This window comes from Mercenaria mercenaria, chromosome 5, assembly GCF_021730395.1.
Source record: "Mercenaria mercenaria strain notata chromosome 5, MADL_Memer_1, whole genome shotgun sequence".
NCBI classification, from domain to species: Eukaryota; Metazoa; Mollusca; class Bivalvia; order Venerida; family Veneridae; genus Mercenaria; species Mercenaria mercenaria.
The window spans coordinates 65,807,303-65,829,504 of NC_069365.1; the positions used below are offsets into that span (position 1 = coordinate 65,807,303).

General features: G+C 36.8%; 2 protein-coding genes across 4 annotated transcripts in view; one reads left to right on the forward strand and one right to left on the reverse strand.

Moving 5' to 3' along the window:
- Nucleotides 1–5,964: 5,964 nt before the first annotated feature.
- LOC123557460 (uncharacterized) lies at nt 5,965–15,376 on the reverse strand. Its single transcript, XM_053543778.1, has 2 exons — nt 15,241–15,376; nt 5,965–6,939 (listed from the first exon to the last, which is right to left on the reverse strand). Exon 2 carries the CDS (start codon nt 6,915–6,917, stop codon nt 6,120–6,122), a length of 798 nt encoding a protein of 265 aa, XP_053399753.1. The 5' UTR covers nt 6,918–6,939; nt 15,241–15,376; the 3' UTR covers nt 5,965–6,119.
- Nucleotides 15,354–22,202, forward strand: part of LOC123557459 (golgin subfamily A member 1-like) — a 44,596-nt gene continuing 37,747 nt past the window's right edge. For 2 of the 3 annotated variants that reach the window (XM_045348920.2, XM_045348922.2), the window contains exon 1: nt 15,362–15,473. The gene's annotated coding sequence lies outside the window, so the exon portion shown is untranslated. Of the gene's footprint in view, nt 15,474–22,202 lie in introns of all 3 variants that reach the window. The other variant, XM_045348921.2, reaches the window with a different exon arrangement.

Sequence of the window (22,202 nt, forward strand, 5' to 3'; positions counted from 1 at the left end):
ACCATCGAACTGTCTATCTGACTATGGACGGGACAGCTGCCACAGCATCTATCATCCCAGGATGGAATTACAAGAAAGCCGACTGGACCTCATTTCACCATCTAAGCAACGAGCTTTGCAAAGACATCAGAGTAGAGGGCAGGGACATTAACAAGTTGGTAAAGGACTTCAGTGGCAGTATTATAAAAGCTGCCCAGAAGTCTATACCCAGGGAAGCCAGGAAAAAGTACAAACCATACTGGAGCGAATAGTTAGAGGAACTTCAGGGGCAGCTGTCCGAAGCCAGATGGGAAGTAGAAGCCCGTTCCTCACAAGACAGCATAATCCAACTTCAGCATACCAAGGCCAAATTCCTCAGGTACAGACGTGAAACTTCGAGGAGGAAGGATTGGAGATTACAAACATCATCTCTGAACCTTCAAAGAGACGGACAACAACTGTAGAAGCTGGTGAAGTGCTTTGCTCAGATGAACGATGAAGAAACTGATGAAGAGAGGCTCAACAACATTGGAAGAGAATGATGATAATTATGTTGACAGGCAGAAAATAGATTCGCTGACAAGTACTAATTTGTCACTTTGAAAATCGTCTGATTTTCAGAAGATTCCAGTATTTTGGAGGGTTCGGCTTTAAAAATCAGTTTTTACTGTATGAAGATCTGGGTACCATCCCTGACAACAAGGAAAGGCAGCGAGTGGCAAAAAAGAGCAACGAGAGAGGAAGGCCCACAGAGAAGCTTCAGGGCCCATGAACAAGCTCCTATCCTTAAATGAGCTCCAAACAGCTCCCAGACAGCTAAAAGCAAGAAATCTCCAGGACTAGATGATATCACCAATGAGATGCTGACATATTTAGGCAAGACCGCAATGTGCAGGCTCCTGGAACTTTACCGCCATGTTGATGTCACATCAAGCACTGGTCAGCTGGACCTCAGGTACATTGCCACAGATATGAAGAGAGGCAGTGATAATTCCAATTATGATGAAAGGCAAGAACCCTAAAATTGCAGCTAGTTACCGCCCCATCAGTAGTATTGGAAAGACCATGGAGAAGATTGTCAACCATCGCCTTACCTGGAAACAAACGACCTTCTTGCACCACAGCAATCGGGCTTTAGTCAGTTCCGCTCTACTGAAGACCAAACAACTTATCTATCACAGTAAATCGAAGACGCTTTTCAAAAATAGACCTGAACCTGCAGTGAGCGTTTGACAGAGTCTGGACAGATGGGCTCCTAGTAAAGCTCATGAGGAGCAAGGTGGAAGGTCAAATGCTAAAGTTGATCAAGTTCTACCTTCACAGCAGAAGAGCCAGAGTCAGACTGTAACAGGGAGGTCCAAGTAGGAAGTTCTTGCTACGTCATGGTGTCCCTTAAGGAGGAGTCCTCTCTCCAAATCTCTTCCTCATTTTCATAAATGACCTATTTTCAGAGTTCATGCTGCTTTAAATGCAGACGACATGGTACTTTGGTGCAAAGAAGAGCGTGCCATAACAGCCACCCTGAGAATGCAAGAGGCTATGAACATCCTCACCACATGGGCTGAAGACTGTGCGTCACTGTCAATTCACAACACCTTTTACCCAGTCGCCTAAACAGAAAGCAGGTGCCTTATGATGGGCACAATCCCCCTCAGGGAAGAACCCCAGTGACCTTTGACAAATTTTAAGGCAATCATGGAAGACAAATAGCCCAGGCAGAGGGGAAGGCATGCAAGATGTTAATAATTTGCAAGTTTGCTGGGACAACATTCCTGTTCTACATGAAATCTGGTTAAATATGTTTTGTCTTCACAAAATCTAGATCAAGTTCAAAACTTCATCATTCTGAATCAAAGAAAACGGTAACTCTATATGGGTCATATTTTCTACCTGCTCTACCAGAAACATTGACAGATGTTTGTCTTTGTGGTATCTGGGTCAGGTTTGAAGCCAGTTTACCAGTGGTAAAAAAGCTTGGTCATGATGTCAAATCATACATGAGCAATGTGCCTGTCAAGTTAAAGGATCAAAGGTCATACCATTCTATCCATTCAGGGATTACTGAGTTCAGGATTGCAAACAGATGGTCAAATGATCACCACAATCAAGTAAATATTCACTACACATGACATTTGACTAAGAAATTTTAAAATTAAGAGGGTCCATCACTGGGTGACTGTTCTTTTGTCTTTTTGGTCATAGTAACCTTGCCTTTTGACTGACTGACTTCAAAATCATATAGGATCATGAAGACCTACATGCAATGTTCCTGCCAACTTTGTGGACTGTAGGTCAATTGGTTCTCAAGCTTTGAGCAAAAACAGCTTTTGTACTTTTGACCTCATGATTGCTCATGAACAATGTGCAAATGAAGTCTGAGGGTCATTAAGACAAAGTCTTGTTGTCTCACAGTCATATTGTGAGGAAAGGATATATTGTTAATAGATGACCATCACTATTACATAAAACATTTATTCGGGTGTATACAGCTCTAAAGGCAACCATTTATACCTGATCTATATAAAACCTGCCGAGGTTGTTGGTCTTCATATCACCTCAGTCATTTTCAGAACTGCCATTTTTTTTAATATTAGGTAAAAAACTCAAGTAATTACTTAGTTAAGTCTGTTATTTAAAAATTATGCTATTGCTTAAGTTATTGTTATTAATGTTGATTTTTTCTCTAACCACTAACCCCTTTAACTAAATATGACCCCCATAAACAATAGGGTTCACCTGCTCTGTAATTCCTATCTCCCTATGAAGTTTGAAGGTTCTAAGTCAAATGGTTCTCAAGTTATAAACCAGAAATGGATTTATTTTCTATCCCCTGCGACATTGACCTTTAATAGAGTGACCCTAAAATCGATAGGGGTCATTTCCTCTGCATAACCAATCATCCTATGAAGTTTCAACATTCTGGGTCAGGTGGTTCTCAAGTAACTGACCTGAAACAGTTTTCTGTGTTCAGGCCCCTGTGACCTTGACCTTTAATGGAGTGACTCCAAAATCAATAGGGTTCATCTACTCTGCATGACCAATCATCATATGAAGTTTCAACATTCTGGGTCAAGTGGTTCTCAAGTTACTGACCGGAAATTGTTTTCCATGTTCAGGCCCCTGTGACCTTGACCTTTGATCAAGTGACCCCAAATTCAACAGGGGTCATCTACTCTGCATGTCCAATCATCCTATGAAGTTTCAACATTCTGGATCAAGTGGTTCTCAAGTCACTGATCAAGTCAAGTCAAGTCACTGATCTAAAACAGTTTTCTGTGTTCAGGCCCCTGTGACCTTGACCTTTAACAGAGTGACTCCAAAATCAATAGGGTTCATTTACTCTACACAAGTCAGGTCTTCCATGTTCAGGCCCCTGTGACCTTGACCTTTAATAGGGTGACCCTTAAATCGATAGGGGTCATTTCCTCTGCATAACCAATCATCCTATGAAGTTTCAACATTCTGGGTCAGGTGGTTCTCAAGTTACTGATCTAAAACAGTTTTCTGTGTTCAGGCCCCTGTGACCTTGACCTTTAACAGAGTGACTCCAAAATCAATAGGGTTCATCTACTCTGCATGACCAATCATCCTATGAAGTTTCAACATTCTGGGTCAAGTGGTTCTCAAGTTACTGACCGGAAATTGTTTTCCATGTTCAGGCCCCTGTGACCTTGACCTTTGATCAAGTGACCCCAAAATCAACAGGGGTCATCTACTCCGCATGTCCAATCATCCTATGAAGTTTCAACATTCTGGATCAAGTGGTTCTCAAGTCACTGACCAGAAATGGTCTTCCATGTTCAGGCCCCTGTGACCTTGACCTTTAATAGGGTGACCCTTAAATCGATAGGGGTCATTTCCTCTGCATAACCAATCATCCTATGAGGTTTCAACATTCTGGGTCAGGTGGTTCTCAAGTTACTGACCTAAAACAGTTTTCAGTGTTCAGGCCCCTGTGACCTTGACCTTTACAGAGTGACTCCAAAATCAATAGGGTTCATCTAATCTGCATGATCAATCATCCTAAAAAGTTTCAACATTCTGGGTTAAGCGGTTCTCAAGTTATTGATCGAAAATGACTTTCCATGTTCAGGCCCCTGTGACCTTGACCTTTAATAGAGTGACCCGAAAATCAATAAGTGTCATCTACTCTGCATGACCAATCATCCTATTAAGTTTCAAAATTCTGGATGAATGGATTCTAAAGTTATTGACCGGAAATGGTTTTCCATGTTCAGGCCCCTGTGACCTTGACCTTTAATAGAGTGACCCCAAAATCAATAGGGGTCATCCCCTCTGCATGACCAATCATCCTATGAAGTTTCAACATTCTGGGGCAAGTGGTTCTCAAGTTAAAAACCGGAAATGATTTTCCTTGTTCAGGCCCCTGTGACCTCGACTCCAAAATCAATAGGGTCTACTCTACATGACCAATCATCCTATGAAGTTTCAACATTCTTGGTCAAGTGGTTCTCAAGTTATTGGTCGGGAATGGTTTCCCATGTTCAGGCCCCTGTGACCTTGAGCTTTGATGGAATGACCCCAAAAGCAATAGGGGTCGTCTACATCATAAGAAGTTTGAAGATTCTACGTCAAATGGTTCTCCAGTTTTTGATCGGAAATGAATGGTGACATATGGACGGACAGACAGGGTTAAAACAACATGTCTCCCCCAGCTGGGGGAGACATAATAAGCGGTTAGATTTTGGGTCAAAAACAAGGTCATTTGGTAAATCATTAACAAGAGGGTCATGATGACCCTGGATCGCTCACCTAGATAATTGGGCCTTAGGGTGTTAACAGGCTTTTCCTTTGATTTGACAGTGTGACCTAGCTTTTGACCAATATGACCCAGATCGAACATAGCCTAGAGATCATCAAGATATCATTCTGACCAAGTGTCATGAAGATAGGATCATAAATGTGGCATCTAGAGTGTAAACAAGCTTTTCCTTTGATTTGAGCTGGTGACCTAATTTTTGACCTCATATGACTTGGTTTCAAACTTGACCTAGGAATCATCAAGATAAACATTCTGACCAAGTTTCATGAAGATAGGGTCATAAATGTGGCCTCTAGTGTGTTAACAAGCTTTTCCTTTGATCTGACCGGGTGACCTAGTTTTTAACCCAACATGACCTAGAGGTCGTCAAGACAAACATTCTGACCGATTCTCATGAGTCTGGACTCTGAGCGCTAACAAGATTTTCCTTTGATCTGGGTTGCTGCCCTAGTTTTTGACCACACATGACCAAGTTTCGAACTTGGCCTAAAGATCATCAAGATAAACATCCTGACCAAGTTTCACGTAGGTAGGATCATAAATGTGGCTTCTAGCGTGTTAACAAGCTTTTCCTTTGTTTTGACCGGGTGACCTAGTTTTTGACCCTACGTGACTGAGATTTAAAATTGATCTAGAGGTCATCAAGTCAAACATTTTGACCATTTCTCATTTGTTTCAAACTTGAACTGTGGACTCCAAGATTTTCCTTTGATATGGTCTACTGACCTAGTTTTTAACCCCACATGACCCAGTTTCCTACTTGGCCTACAGCTCATCAAGACAAACATTCTGACCAAGTTTCATAAAGATTTAGTCACAACTGTGACCTCTAGAGTGTTAACAAGGCAAATGTTGATGGATGACGCACGACGCCTGACAATGACTGGTCGCAATAGCTCACCTTGGGCACTTTGTCCTCAGCTGAGCTAAAAAAGTGAACGTGTTAAGAGTGTCAGCATGACTAAATATGGTATTTTTTGATAAATTTTATGAAATGCCATAAATTCTGACGAACAATTTGGCCCATAAGTCATATATATTGTGACTCTCTTTGGTAAACATTGCTTCTGAAATGCAGATTCTTGAGAACAGACAAGTGAAGGACAAAAGGTTACCAACAGTCAACTGATGACCAATGGGTGGCTGACATTCAAAATTTATTCTTAAACCTTAGAAGTGATCAGTAATAACATAAAACTTCCTCGTATTAAGTTAATTTATTTTTTGGATAACATTTAGACATAACATTTTTTTCTTTGAAACAATATTAATATTATTTTCACAACCAGATCTGAAGGTGCACATGATCAGCAACTGGAATACTTCAAACTGATGAAAACTGTCAATGTTTCTTTTCCTATGTTTCTTTAATATCATTTAGACTTGTGTTCAAGTCGTTAAAAGTCTTGCTTTTTGGTTCAAACTTTAAACCTTCAAAAACATCATTCTTACATAAATCATACTTTTTTAAACAGAAATATGCTTTAGCTCTTCGATAAATGCACTTGACATTGCCCGGTTCAATGTCCAATACTTTTGTACAGTTAGCTACAACATAATCATAACTCTCTTCTTTCAGTTGACAAGCTGCTATGTTAGAGTAACACTGTATTCGTAAAGTGTCATATTCAGCGGAAATTGCTTCAGCCATTTTCTCTTTTGGCAGCATCAATATCAACAATTTCAGTGCTTGACTAAAACGCTTAAATGCATATTCATTTTTTCCACTTTTGAATAGATCCAATCCTTTTTCTTTGAGACATTTAGCTTTTTCAAATTTTTCTTCATTAGAGAGCTGGTACACTGGAATGCAGTTTTCAAACTGACTAAGAGTTAGAGTAAGTGTAACACTCTTATCCCTATTCATCTCTTTATTCTCTGCTACATGGACAGAACATTTCTCTCCAACCTTCAGAGTCCTCAGTTTATCCTCTATATCATCACCTAAAGGAGATTCACTTTCACCAATACAGAGGTCAAATTCCTTTTGCACAGGATATTCTAGTGAGACAGGATCTTTTGTGTCAAGAATGATTTTACAACTTGCACCATCTTGTGGCCTTATATGGAAAGTCCTGTAGGGCTGATCTTGGAAACTGCTTAAAGATACACTGTCTTGTTCTGAGGAATCTTGGATACTTGGACAACCTGACATGTTGACTTGGAAAATCTAACCTCTACCTGAAAATAAATCAATGAAAGTAAAGGATTAAATATATTAATATACTCAAAATCTGTTAGAGTGCTTTTTTTGGTTGCAGCTTCATTTTGGAAGACCTAGATCATGATTGCCCTAAATCACTCAAATTTATGAATGACACAATGTCATTATATCATGAATGGTAAATAGATAATACCACCAAAAAAAGAAGTCAAGACATACTGATATCCCCTTAAAAATACACTGTCTCAATTATTGTATCAATTACATGACTGCAGCATGAAAACCATTGATGCAGCAAAAAAAATTAAGGTAATCAAAGTGTAAATAAAGAGATTCTGAATTTAAAACATCAGAGTGGCATTGGTCATTTATATCTAAAAATACATTCTCCTTTATTTCTTTAATAAATTACAGATAAGGATTTAGGATATGCTTCTCTGAATCTACCTGTTTGACCTAATTTCCACAAGTCGGTCGTGATATGAGGTAGTCAAGAGTTTATATCAATTTCCAGAAATATACAGCACTGTGAATCTTCTTAACTCTGAAGTTACGAAAGAAATCCGTATGAAATTGTGTGTGATCAACCACATTATGGTGATCTAAATTCTGTTTAAGTTTCATAGTTCTAGGTCAAATATATCAAAAGTTATGATGCAGAAATTGCCATATTTATAGTACCCTATATAGTTAACAATAGAAACTTCTAAGGGCCACAACTCTGGTGTTACTTGGGCAATCTGACTGAAACTTGACGGGCCGCATAACCTCATAGTGGTGAACATGTATATGAAATTTTATTTAAATATTCCCAACCACTTCCTAGATATGGCTCCGGAAGAACGGACGGACGGAAGGATGGCCATATGAAGTTTCTACATGAATATTAATGTTTAATTTATTAAAGCAAGTAAGTCTGACCAGTATATTATGACTTCTTTATTTTTTAAAGTCTTCGTTTTCCTAACAGTAAAATGCAGATACGGGTAAGGCTTAGAGGGATGACAACAACAAGAGCTGTCGGAGGACAGCAACACTTGACTATTCAACAGCCTTGTCGATTGAATAAATATGAAAGTCGATAAATGGGCATAATTTAGTAAAACAGCCAAATAAGGTTATGGAACCTGCATAGTGCTTATCAGCTCATGACAGTGGACAAGTGTGTGAAGTTTCAATCCATTCCCATTAGTGGGTACTGAAATACCAGCTTACATAAAAGAATTTAACCAAAAACTCCTAAGTGGAAAAAAGGGCATAATTTTTTAAAATGCGAACTTGAGTTATTGACCCTTTGCACTGCATGTCATATCATGACAGTGAAGTGTGTGAAGTTTCAATCCTTTCCCATTAGTGGATACTGAGATACCAGCTTACATACAAAAACTTAACCAAAAATTTCTATATTGAAAAAGGGGCATAATTTTGTGAAAAAGGAAAATAGAGTTATGGGACCTGCTTTGTGCATGTCAGATCATGACAGTTAACAAGTGTGTGAAGTTTCAATCCATTCCCATTAGTGAGTACTGAGATACCAGCTTACATACAAAACCTTAACCAAAAAAATCTAAGTCGAAAAAGGGGCATAATTTTGTAAAAAAAGAAAAATAGAGTTATGGAACCTGTGCAATGTAAGTCAGTTTATCACAGTAAATAAGTGTGTGAAGTTTCAATCCATTCCCACAAGTGGTTGTTGAGATACCAGCGTACATACAAACCCTAAACCAAAAATTTCTAAGTCAAAAAAAGGGCATAATTTTGTAAAAAAGCAAAATAGAGTTATGGAACCTGTGCAGTGTAAGTCATTTTATCACAGTGAATAAGTGTGTGAAGTTTCAATCCATTCCCACAAGTGGTTGCTGAGATACCAGCTTACAAATTACATACAACAAGAGCTGTCTGATGACAGCGTGCTCGACTATTCGAAGAATTGATTGAAGAATGGTGTCAAAATATTTCCACCGATATTCAGACAAAAGAAATAAATAGATTAGACAAACAATGTTCCTGTATTACTTTGATTTCGATAAGTCTTGCACTAAATGGCAATATATGAGCCAATTTCAAAGTCCAAAAAGGGCCATAATTCAGTCAAAATAGTTATGTACTCTTGCCTACAGATGGAAATCATAATGATAAACAAGTGTTCAAAGTTTAAAAGCCATATGTCAAATAGTTTTGACAAAACATGGACTTGTATGGAAACAGAACCAATTTCAAAGTCCAAAATGGGCCATAATTCAGCCAAAATAGATGACAGAGTTACGTTCTCTTTCCTACAGATAGAGACTATTATACTAAACAAGTGATAAAAGTTTCAAAGCCATATGTCAAACACTTTACAAAAAATATGAACTGGTACGAAAAACTTAACCAAGATTTCTCAGTCAAAAAGGGCCATAATTCAGCCAAAATCCTTGATGGAGTTATGTACTCTTGCCTATAACTGGACATGGTGATGGTAAACAGATGTTGAAAGTTTCAAAGCTTTATCTCAAAAGACTTTGTCAAAATATGAACTGGTATGAAATATTAACCCAGATTTCTAAGACAAAAAGGGCCATAATTCAGCCAAAATCCTTGATGGAGTTATGTACTCTTGCCTATAACTGGACATGGTGATGGTAACTAAGTGCTGAAAGTTTCAAAGCTTTATCTCAAAAGACTTTGTCAAAATATGAACTGGTACGAAAAACTTAACCATGATTTCTAAGTCAAAAGGGGCCATAATTCAGTCAAAATCCTTGATGGAGTTATGTGCTCTTGCCTATAACTGGACATGGTGATGGTAAACAAGTGTTGAAAGTTTCAAAGCTTTATCTCAAAAGACTTTGTCAAGATGTGGACTGGTACGAAATATTAACCCAGATTTCTAAGTCAAAAAGGGCCATAATTCAGCCAAAATCCTTGATGGAGTTATGTGCTCTTGCCTATAACTGGACATGGTGATGGTAAACAAGTGTTGAAAGTTTCAAAGCTTTATCTCAAAAGACTTTGTCAAAATATGAACTGGTACGAAAAACTTAACCATGATTTCTAAGTCAAAAGGGGCCATAATTCAGCCAAAATCCTTGATGGAGTTATGTGCTCTTGCCTATAACTGGCCATGATGATGGTAAACAAGTGTTGAAAGTTTCAAAGCTTTATCTCAAAACTTTGTCAAAATGTGGACTGGTACGAAAAACTTAACCCCAGGTGTGACGCCGACGCCGACACCGACGCCGACGCCGTGGTGAGTAGGATAGCTCTACTTATTCTTCGAATAGTCGAGCTAAAAACTTAACCAAATCGAGACGCAGACGCATGGGCGAGCCCAATAGCTCTACTATTCTATGAATAGTCGAGCTAAAAATGTTGTGCTGGCATGTTGGTATGAACACGAAGATCAAATGTTGCATTTATAGTGTGCACTGATCATTATTACATTAACAAAGATTTTATTTTGTCGTACTGGCACTCGCCCGAAGATGAAATAAACTACACTGCGCACTTGCCTACAACTTTCTAAATTTCATTATGGTTTGTTAGCAGTTGCCAGGATGAAACAACAATATACCCTTTAAAGGTTGCGCACACAGGAACACATTACAAAATGTCCTGAATCACCCGCCATAGTTTATCCCCCCGCCAAAGGCGAAGGGGATATTAGAAATGCTCTCCAGTGCGTGCGTGCGTCCATCCGCAACGATCTTTGTCCGAAGCATAACTCCAAAAGTACTGGAGGGATTTTCTTCAAACTTCATACACTGATAGAACACATTGGGAGGAAGTGCAGTGTGCAAGAACAATAACTCTATCTTGCCTATTTTTTGAGTTATTCCCCTTTATCTTATTTTCTTAAACAATTTTGTCTGGAGCATAACTCCAAAAGTACTGGAGGGATTTTCTTCAAACTTCATACACTGATAGAACACATTGGGAGGAAGTGCAGTGTGCAAGAACAATAACTCTACCTTGCCTATTTTTTGAGTTATTCCCCTTTATCTTATTTTCTTAAACAATTTTGTCTGGAGCATAACTCCAAAAGTACTGGAGGGATTTTCTTCAAACTTCATACACTGATAGAACACATTGGGAGGAAGTGCAGTGTGCAAGAACAATAACTCTACCTTGCCTATTTTTTGAGTTATTCCCCTTTATCATATTTTCTTAAAAAAATTTGTCCGGAGCATATCTTTTTCATGCATGGAGGGATTTTGATATATCTTGGCACAAATGTTCACCACCACGAGACGGAGTGTCATGTGTAAGAACCAGGTCCCTAGGTCTAAGGTCAAGGTCACACTTAGAGGTCAAAGGATACAAGAATGAAAACCTTGTCCGGAGCATTTCTTCTTCATGCATAGAGGGATTTTGATATTACTTGGCACAAATGTTCACCACCACGAGACAGAGTGTCATGCGCAAGATCCAGGTCCCTAGGTCTAAGGTCAAGGTCACACTTAGAGGCCAATGGTCAGATACAAGAATGACTTTGTCCGAAGCATTTCTTCTTCATGCATGGAAGGATTTTGATGTAACTTGGCACAATTATACACCATCATGAGATGAAATGTCATGCGCAGTTCCTTTCTTTAGAATTACCTCCCTTTGTTGTTACTTTAAATAGCTTTTATTGTAACTTTTTCATTACTAGTCGTAGGGAAAAATCAAGACCACTTTTCTGTAGTACAACATGCATGCTACATCTAATTTTGAGGTGTATTTTGACCATCTCTACCTGGTAAAGATTTTTATGTGGACTTACATTTTTTTTTTTTTTTTTTTTTTAAAGATTAACTTCCCTTAGTTGTTACTATAAATAACTTATATTGTAACATTTTTATAAGTGACTGTAGGGAAAAAACAAGACCTCTTTTCTGTGGTACAACATGGATGTTACTTTCCAATTCTAGGTGTATTTTAAGATATCTCTACCTGGTAAGGAGTTTTTTTGTGGACTTAGAAAAACAAAAGACTTACAGTGATTACTTAACAACCACAAAATTAAAATTCCATAAATTTGCAAATACAGCTGCTAGAGTAAAGAAATTTGCTGTCACGGGCGTATATTGTGACATTCTGGCACTCTTGTTCCCTGTTAGCTTTTCATTCCTTCTTTTTACAGTAGCCATATAGAAAAACATCATAGCTATATTGTTCATGAAAATTAATCAAATTTAGCAGTAAACCACCTCACCACTGACTTATTCTTTCTTCCACATCTTTAAAACCCCTGATGTGGACCACAACTAAACGGTTCTTCAAAGCTTTCCCCAAAATTAATACTTTCAGACACTAACTTGCCAGGAACTTTAGCCTTCAATTATAATATGCCCGGCGGGGGGATTGGCCATGTCTAACATGGCTCTTGTTGTTTTGGGAGCGATGGTCTTTGATGCATGAAAAGGGTATAGGGTTGTAGCTTGTTCAATCCCAAAGTATCTGTATCTCCAGCTTCTGGGCTGCAGGTTAAAACGTATCAAAATCAAAATGTAAAGAACCAACGTTCAGACACAAAGCCCTATAAAAACGGTCTGACTTATTACCCCAAGACACCCCAAGACTACCCCAAGACACCAAAAATAATGATTCAAACGTATTTTTGAACAGTAAACCTTTAATTAAAATCAAAATAACCCAAGTAAGAACATGGAGAACTTAGGTACAGACATATTAGACCTTCCTGGTACAGGTAAGTAAAGAAAATAATGTAGGTCGGTTTGAAAATCGCAGCACGGGAGGTAACTATAACGGATTAAAAATTATACCTAATTGAATTATGTCCCTTATGATTGTGAATGTATTAGTGAAAGTTTCGTAAAATATTGAAAATGCTGTATAAATAATGGATCAACAATAATGCAAAACTGAGTTATGCTTATGATACAAATAAAATATTACAATACAATTAACAATTGTAAAAATAACATATTGATAGTGTATTTCATTTTTAAATTTATTTTTTTTTGTCTGAAAAAATGTAAAGAATATTCAGAAATTAACAGGGCGCCAAATCAAAGGAACTGTTATATTACATGTGATTATTTGATGAAATAATCAATCAAACTTCAAGCCTTTGCTAAGTGCCAAAATGCCGGCATCTTATCAGCAACACGTGTTACGCCAGTTGTTGTGTTGTTTGACACGTTATCGTAAATTAACATACATGTTTGGCTGATAATTATCTTTAATGATGCCCGAGTGCCGATTTGAGAAATAGCAGTATAATCAACAATTGATTGAATTAACAACTCTTCTTTAATCTAAATAATCAATTAAAGTTTGTTTTTTAATATTTAGTTTGATGTACTGTCTTTCCCTAATTGACCACGTTTTATAATCCACAAATACAAAGGGCCAATTTTGATAAATTAAATCAAACTGACAAAATACTTTAACTCATTACTTAAACTTGCAATCAACATTTATATGAAATGATATAAAATGTTGCGATTTCCCAGCAACATCCTGTTGTATTTAGTTGTACACTCATTGTGTAACATACTATTTCTTTGCATACATTTATTGCTATTCTTAGTGATATCAAAATGCCTCCAAAAAAACGCAAAATTACTGTAAGCAAAATATCTGTCTTTTGGCCATGTGGAAATTGTAGACAGAAGTACTGTAAAGTTGACTGCATTCAATGCGATTCATGTTATCAGTGGTTTCATTCAAGCTGTGAAAATTTGTCATCACAGGAATTTGATCTCTTTCAGAACTCTAGTATAAATTATACATGCAAGAACTGTTTTGCTTTAGATCTTGGGACATCGTCATACAGTGTCACAAACGGATTATCCCGCATGATGCAGGTAAATATAAACAATTATTTTAAGTCAACACAGTATAAAAACACTGTCCGCCATATTCTGCTTAGACTGGATTTATGCTGGATCCACGGGGAAGACATTCTCAAATGCGACACTTTCGAGATTTTTTAAAGGTATTTTAATATACACGTATCTCGAAAGAAGTGCATTTGTTTTAGTGTCTCGGCAAGTAGGTATGGCATGACGGGGCTTAGGCTTGCCAGTCAGGTACCAATGGTGTCCCCATTGCACGGATCCTAACAGTCTATCAGGTATTACAAAGATGGAGTTTGTCCAATTTGTAAGAAGTCGTTTCTCTTTAAAAGTTTATGAAAACTATTTTTGATTTCTTTATTTGGAAATAGGTTCAAGTATGTTCTAAAGCAAATTTGATAAAAACAAAGTATTAATAACGTCACAGTAATAAACTGAATTTTAATGAAAAATCCGGCAAATATATAAAACACAGCAGTTTTCCGTAAAATATACAATGCTTTCGCGGTAATGTTAAGATAAAATTTATGCAGACCGTTATGAAAAATATTTTTGATTTGTTTATTTGGCAATAGGTTAGAGAATGTTACAATACAAATTTGATTAAACTACCTTTTTTAATTACACCACAGTAATAAACTGAATTGTAATGAAAATGACGGCGAATTTCTTAAACATTTCAGTTTTCCATAAAATATACGATGCTTGCACGGTAATGTTAAGATAAAATTTATGCAGACAGTTATGAAAAATATTTCTGATTTGTTTATTTGGCAATAGGTTAGAGAATGTTACAGTAATAAACCGAATTGTAATGAAAAAGATGGCGAATTTCTTAAAGATTTCAGTTTTCCGTTAAATATACACTGGTAAAAAACATCTAATACAAATAAATCATTTAAACTCTGTTTTTCTATCCTTTTTTTTTGATCATATTGGACATTTCCACTTAATAAAAACAGAAAATAAATAGAAATTATTTAAAATTCATACATGGTACAGCTATAACTGAACGCTCTTATCCGTGAGGAATAATCAAGCAGGGTTCGTGTTATGAGTTCGGCCTTATGAGTTTGCTATTTGGTACACCTATAATCATTACCGTTACTGCAACTCAGAAATAACTTTGTTGAGATTTTCTTTTAAATAAACTTCTAAAATGGGGCATAATTAATTGAAGAATATTTATTAATCCTTTAGCGGTTACCTCCTTGTTAAGTTGTTTTAATGTTGTAATGATAAGACCGGCCATATTATAGGTCAATATTATATTTTTTACAATAAATTAGCTCAAAATATCACAGTTTTACATTATATTTTAATGGAATATATAAATAACCATTTATTTGAAGTCTTGGGATGTCTTGGGGTAGTCTTGGGTGTTTTGGGGTAGTAAGTTGGACCCCTATAAAAATGTCTTGGGGTCGAAATGTCTTGCTAGCAAGCTGACTAGGGGCGAGTTAATTTGGTAAGAAATTCATATATTCAGTGCAATACAGTTTACAATTAAAAAACTGAGGTAAAACCTACTTTTTATTCAACAATGTGTCTTGACACCTACGCGGGTGTTTGACATCAATAGTTGTTAGACTGGTGTACGTCGTTGAAATTCTGTTGCAATTTTTCTGAACCAAAATTTTGAAGGCAGTCTGAATTTTCTCTTCCGGTTTTCTCCAGTGTGTTGGCAAAATAAATAAGATCGAGTTTTTCTTATCTTTGATGAGTGAGACGTATTTATGATCACAATTGTTACGCTCATGTAATTCCCTACATGTTTTTCTTGTCATCAATTAAAAATACTGCATTAATTTCACATATACGATGGTGGTTTGCTTTAGGTAGCCTACTGTTCTGTGTTCAGCTGGTCTGTGGCAAATTTTATAATTTATGTTTGTTAGAAAAAATGGCAGTGGATAGGGCTCCAGTATCTAGGACCTAGCCACTTCCTGAATAAATTTACAGACACTTTCGGTCAGCACACATTCCTTACCAGCCATGGCTAGTCGAACTAATCCGACATATTCAGTTTGTTTTATATTGTGACAGTCAGACTGTAATTTTACAGATTTTTCTATCAATAAATTTATAGTCGAGCTGGAATAGCGCAGTGGTTAGCGCGTTTGCTTTATGACCAGAGGGTCGTGAGTTCGAGCCCTACCACAGTCATTAGGTAGTGTCCTTAGGCAAGACACTTGAAATCCACACATTACCTCTCTCTTCGGGTGGGTTATATCTAGAGTGAGTTTACATGTCTACGTCCCTGACAAAGGGTTTGACATTAAATGGGAAATAAATAAATAAATAAATAAGATCAAATGTTTGAAAACTGCTAAAATCATACTTTGACTCAAAGTCGCAGCTTGAAATTAATTGGTTTGCTTATTGTAAGCATAAATAAAGGTCAATTGTAACTTTTAGGCATTTCTGTTGACTTTGATTTTTTTGACAATGCCAAAAAATCAAAGTCAATAAAAATGGCTGAAACTCACAAATGATGTTAATTTGTGCATACTGTAAATAAACCAATTAATTTCAAGCTGGGGTTTTGGGAATAAATGTTTCATCAATTTTCATACAGATAATCTGTAAATACACCACTTTTCTAGACGTGTTAATATTCTCAATCTTTTAAAACAAGGAAGTGGCTGGTGGGTCCATCTAGGTGGGTCTGGTAACTGGACCTCTAGATTTCAGATCTGGAGGTATGATAACAAGATTCCAAGCCGGAGTGTGACATCTGGTTATCAATATAATTACTTTATTATCATAATTGCTTGAGATAAGCTACGATTAGCTGTCGTAAAGTTACCATTTGTAAATATATATAAGAATTAAGGTCTAGGATTTTGTTGCTTTTACAGACATTCTGTAAAATATACAATTTTGTAAATTTGTTGACAATCCATAAATTTAAAGATTTTTTCAGTCCTGTGTATATGAACTCTGTAGCTGTTGAAGTTATAATTTATTATTTAACTCAAAACCGCAGTTTAAAATTATATGATTTAGAGATTGCATGCACAAATAAAGTTGATCAAGGAGCTATAAATAAAATAGATCGGCAACTTGAAAGAGCAAATCTCACCAAATAAAACGTGACAACTGAATGAGATCTCGTTTACCGGAAGTGACGCGTTCTCCACGCGCCATTTTGTATGCGAAAGCAATTATTCATCGGTAAATTAATTATCATGGTATGACCACGCTTCTTTTGATGGTAAGAAACGTGTACTTTGTGTCTTAAGACTATTTCACATTAAACTAATGTTGTTTTAGAAGGTAACATGTATTTTAAATGTAGTTTTAAAGGTACCTATTATAACTCCATGGTCGCCGATGTTTGTTTTTTACTAAGATAACGCCAATTCACGCTCGGACACAAGATCACGCAAGATTACAGCCAGTTGCCATTCTGTGTATTTTATACTTCTTTGAGTTGATTTGTGATTTTCAGCCAATATGGATGACAACTTTTCTTCTTCTTTCATCCGCCCGCTTAGCTCAGTAGGGAGAGCACTGATCTACGGATCGCGGGGTGGTGAGTTAGATCCTTGGACGGGCTGTATGTTCTCAATTTGATAAAAGAAATTCTGTCTGAAATCATTCGTCCTCCACCTCTGATTCAGGTGGGGAAGTTGGCAGTTACTTGCGGAGAACAGGTTTGTACTGATACAGAATCCAGGAACACTGGTTAGGTTAACTGCCCGCAGCTGCATAACGGAAATACTGAACAGTTGAAAAATGGTGTTAAACCCAAAACAAACAAATCTTCTGTTATAGTAATGGCAAACTTGCAATTAATGTGAGAGCGGACGCAGTGGTAACACTGTCTGACTACGAAACCAGGGGTCGAACCCCCGCTCCTGGAACTAAAAATTACTAACATTGAGATAAGAGTCCCGTGTATGGGTGCTTTATACCTGGCACGCTAAAGAACCAGGGAAGCTTCTGGAATTGGAGCGTCTTCTGTATGTTGCACTGTCCTCCTACTAAGATTACTAACAGTCTTCTGGATGAGTCGCCCATGTGGGGTTACCGCTTATATAGAAACAGATTAATGATACATTATGGCCATGTGGGAGTGGGGGGACTTCTTTTCTTCTTTTTTTTTAGTAATGGCAGACATTCAGTAATTATTAATGATACATTATGGCCATGCGGTGGGGGGTGGGGAGTGGGGAGTTAGAGAATTTAAAAGAATGTCAGATTTCCTAGGCAGCAGTACTCAATCCACCAAGCGCTTCCTAACAGTTGTGATAAAAAAATCCAGTTTAAGTCTTTTATGATATTTGAGGCTGTGCCTGGGGTATTGCTGTAATTTTTTGTTACAAATCTTGCTGTTTGTCTTTAAATGTTTTCTAGTTCATCAATATCCTTCTGATGGTTAAGGATCCCATACACTAGAACAGTATTCTAAATTTGGTCTTACAATAGTATTATAAGCAGCTTTTAGAAAAATGTACATGTACATGTATGTTACGTTTTAAGAAACCTAAGCTCCGACTAGCCTTATTAAAAATTTTATTTACATGATGAGACCAAGATAAATTTGATGATACGCCTTAATAGGTGGCTCGACTGATGACAGACAGAGGTTGATTGTGCAAGGTGTAGACTGCATTTATAGGTTTTCTGGACCTAGAGACATGCAGTAACTTTTTTTTTTTTTTTTTTTTTTTCAGGGGTAAATCTGTATTTAGAAAAATTCAATTCAAATGTTACAAACTAGCTCTATGGCTTTTTCAATACTACCCTAACAGTCACCACTTACTACAAAGTATATCTTCTGACAAGAAAGCGTTAAAATCGATCTATAGAAATAGCTATGATACATTAATAACAATTTAACAATTTCATGTAGATATTACTGTTCGATTACACTACCGATAATAAAAAAGTTGTTATTTTACCCCACTTTTATACATTTCCAGTCAATTATCTACATTTCAGTTCTAAGTTAATCTAATTCTGAATGTTGCATATTGCATAATCATTTTTAGCTCATCTGATTTTTTGAAAAAAAAATGATGAGTTATTGTCATCACTTGAGCGGTTGTCGGCGTCGGCGTCGGTGTCGGCGTCGGCGTCTGCGTCGGCGTTGCCTGGTTAAGTTTTATGTTTAGGTCAGCTTTTCTCCTAAACTATCAAAGCTATTGCTTTAAAACTTGGAATACTTGTTCACCATCATAAGCTGACCCTGTATAGCAAGAAACATAACTCCATCTTGCTTTTTGCAAGATTTATGGCCCCTTTTGTACTTAGAAAATATCAGATTTCTTGGTTAAGTTTTATGTTTAGGTCAACTTTTCTCCTAAACTATCAAAGCTATTGCTTTGAAACTTGGAATACTTGTTCACCATCATAAGCAGACCCTGTACATCAAGAAACATAACTCCATCTTGCTTTTTGCAAGAATTATTGCCCCTTTTGGACTTAGAAAATCAGTTTTCTTGGTTAAGTTTTATGTTTAGGTCAGCTTTTATCCTAAACTATCAAAGCTATTCCTTTAAAACTTGCAACACTTGTTCACCATCATAAGCTGACCCTGTACAGCAAGAAACATAACTCCATCCTGCTTTTTGCAAGATTTAGGGCCCCTTTTGGACTTAGAAAATATCAGATTTCTTGGTTAAGTTTTATGTTTAGGTCAACTTTTTCTCTTAAACTATCGAAGCTATTGCTTTAAAACTTGCAACTCTTGTTCACCATCATAAGCTGACCCTGTACAGCAAGCAACATAACTCCATCCTGCTTTTTGCAATAATTATTGCCCTTTTTGGACTTAGAAAAATCATTTTCTTGGTTGAATATTATGTTTAAGTCAACTTTTCTCATAAACTATCAAAGCTATTGCTTTAAAACTTGCAACAGTTTTTCACCATCATAAGTGGACACTGTACATCAAGAAACATAACTCTATTCTGCTTTTTGCAAGAGTGATGGCCCTTTTTAGACTTAGAAAATCATGGGTAGGACAATATTTCTATTATACAAAAAAAATCAGATGAGCGTCAGCACCCGCAAGGCGGTGCTCTTGTTAATATGAGTTCTAATAATGTTTAAAATGTTTTTCAAAAACATCAGCTACTAGAGAACAACATGACCAACTTATCCACAAGATATATAATTATTCATGTAAAAAAATTCTTCTCCACACTATTAACTTTGTTCTTGAATAGGAATTCAAATGAAAGAATTAAATATCGAACAAGGCGTCAGTATACCACTTTCACTGGCTTAGAAGATCTACAAGAGTCCATCCCTTTTGTTTATCTTCTCTACATGTTTTATCAATTATTGCGGTAGCAAGTTTAAAGCTTGCCTTAAGTCCATGTAAAGATGGTATAACATCCCTTCTTTTACAGAGAAATATGTATCTTTTAATTTCTAAGCACAACACATTATAATTATATACAGTTTTTTCTGGATAACCCAAGATAAACGATTTACAATTAGTAAAAAACATATTATCATAAGTTTTGGCAAGTTTTTCAATTTCTGTGATCAAGTGTTTTACATGACCACATTCCCAAAATAAATGAACTAAAGTTTCTTTTCACTTTTACAAAATGTGCAATATTCAGGTATAGTCTTGTTCATTTTGAATAACAAAACATTTGTACCTAATATTCTATGAGAAATTCTAGTTTGTAGCCACTGTAAATACGTATCCTTACATGTCATATAAACCCAGCTATATATGTGTTTCCATTCAGCAGTATCAATATCAAAGATATTACACCATTTTTCTTGAGACGTTGGATTGTCAGAGTTTTTAGCTCACCTGTCAAAAAGTGACAAGGTGAGCTTTTGTGATCGCGCGGCGTCCGTCGTCCGTCCATGCGTCCGTGCGTGCGTCCGTAAACTTTTGCTTGTGACCACTCTAGAGGTCACATTTTTCATGGGATCTTTATGAAAATTGGTCAGAATGTTCACCTTGATGATATCTAGGTCAAGTTCGAAACTGGGTCACGTGCCATCAAAAACTAGGTCAGTAGGTCTAAAAATAGAAAAACCTTGTGACCTCTCTAGAGGCCATATATTTCACAAGATCTTCATGAAAATTGGTCAGAATGTTCACCTTGATGATATTTAGGTCAAGTTCGAAACTGGGTCACGTGGGGTCAAAAACTAGGTCAGTAGGTCTAAAAATAGAAAAACCTTGTGACCTCTCTAGAGGCCATATTTCTCAATGGATCTTCATGAAAATTGGTCAGAATGTTCAGCTTGATGATATCTAGGTCAAGTTCGAAACTGGGTCACGTGGGGTCAAAAACTAGGTCAGTAGATCTAAAAATAGAAAAACCTTGTGACCTCTCTAGAGGCCATATTTTTCATGAGATCTTCATGAATATTGGTCAGAATGTTCACCTTGATGATATCTAGGTCAGGTTCGAAACTGGGTCACATGTGGTCAAAAACTAGGTCAGTAGGTCTAAAAATAGAAAAACCTTGTGACCTCTCTAGAGGCCATATTTTTCATGAGATCTTCATGAATATTTGTCAGAATGTTCACCTTGATGATATCTAGGTCAAGTTTGAAACTGGGTCACGTGGGGTCAAAAACTAGGTCATTGGGTCTAAAAATAGAAAAACCTTGTGACCTCTCTAGAGGCCATATTTCTCAATGGATCTTCATGAAAATTGGTCAGAATGTTCAGCTTGATGATATCTAGGTCAAGTTTGAAACTGGGTCACGTGGGGTTAAAAACTAGGTCAGTAGATCTAAAAATAGAAAAACCTTGTGACCTCTCTAGAGGCCATATTTTTCATGAGATCTTCATGAATATTGGTCAGAATGTTCACCTTGATGATATCTAGGTCAGGTTTGAAACTGGGTCACGTGGGGTCAAAAACTAGGTCAGTAGGTCTAAAAATAGAAAAACCTTGTGACCTCTCTAGAGGCCATATTTCTCTATGGATCTTCATGAAAATTGGTGAGAATGTTCAGCTTGATGATATCTAGGTCAGGTTCGTAACTGGGTCATGTGCGGTCAAAAACTAGGCTAGTAGGTCGAAAAATAGAAAAACCTTGTGACCTCTCTAGAGGCCATATTTTTCACGAGATCTTCATGAAAATTGGTGAGAATGTTCACCTTGATGATATCTAGGTCAAGTTTAAAAGTGGGTCACGTGCCTTCAAAAACTAGGTCATTAGGTCAAATAATAGAAAAACCTTGTGACCTCTCTAGAGGCCATATTTTTCAATGGATCTTCATGAAAATTGGTCAGAATTTTTTATCTTGATGATATCTATGTCACATGTGCTGAAAAACTAGGTCACTTTGTCAAATAATTGAAATGACGACGTCATACTCAGTTCAACACTGGGTCATGTGGGGATAGGTGAGCGATTCAGGACCATCATGGTCCTCTTGTTTATAAAAATTCTGTACATTTGTTTTATTCCTTTATCTGTACTTAAAATAGGCTTCATAAAAAAAGGTATGAATGGGAATACATGGTCCATATCTGACATTTTATCAAG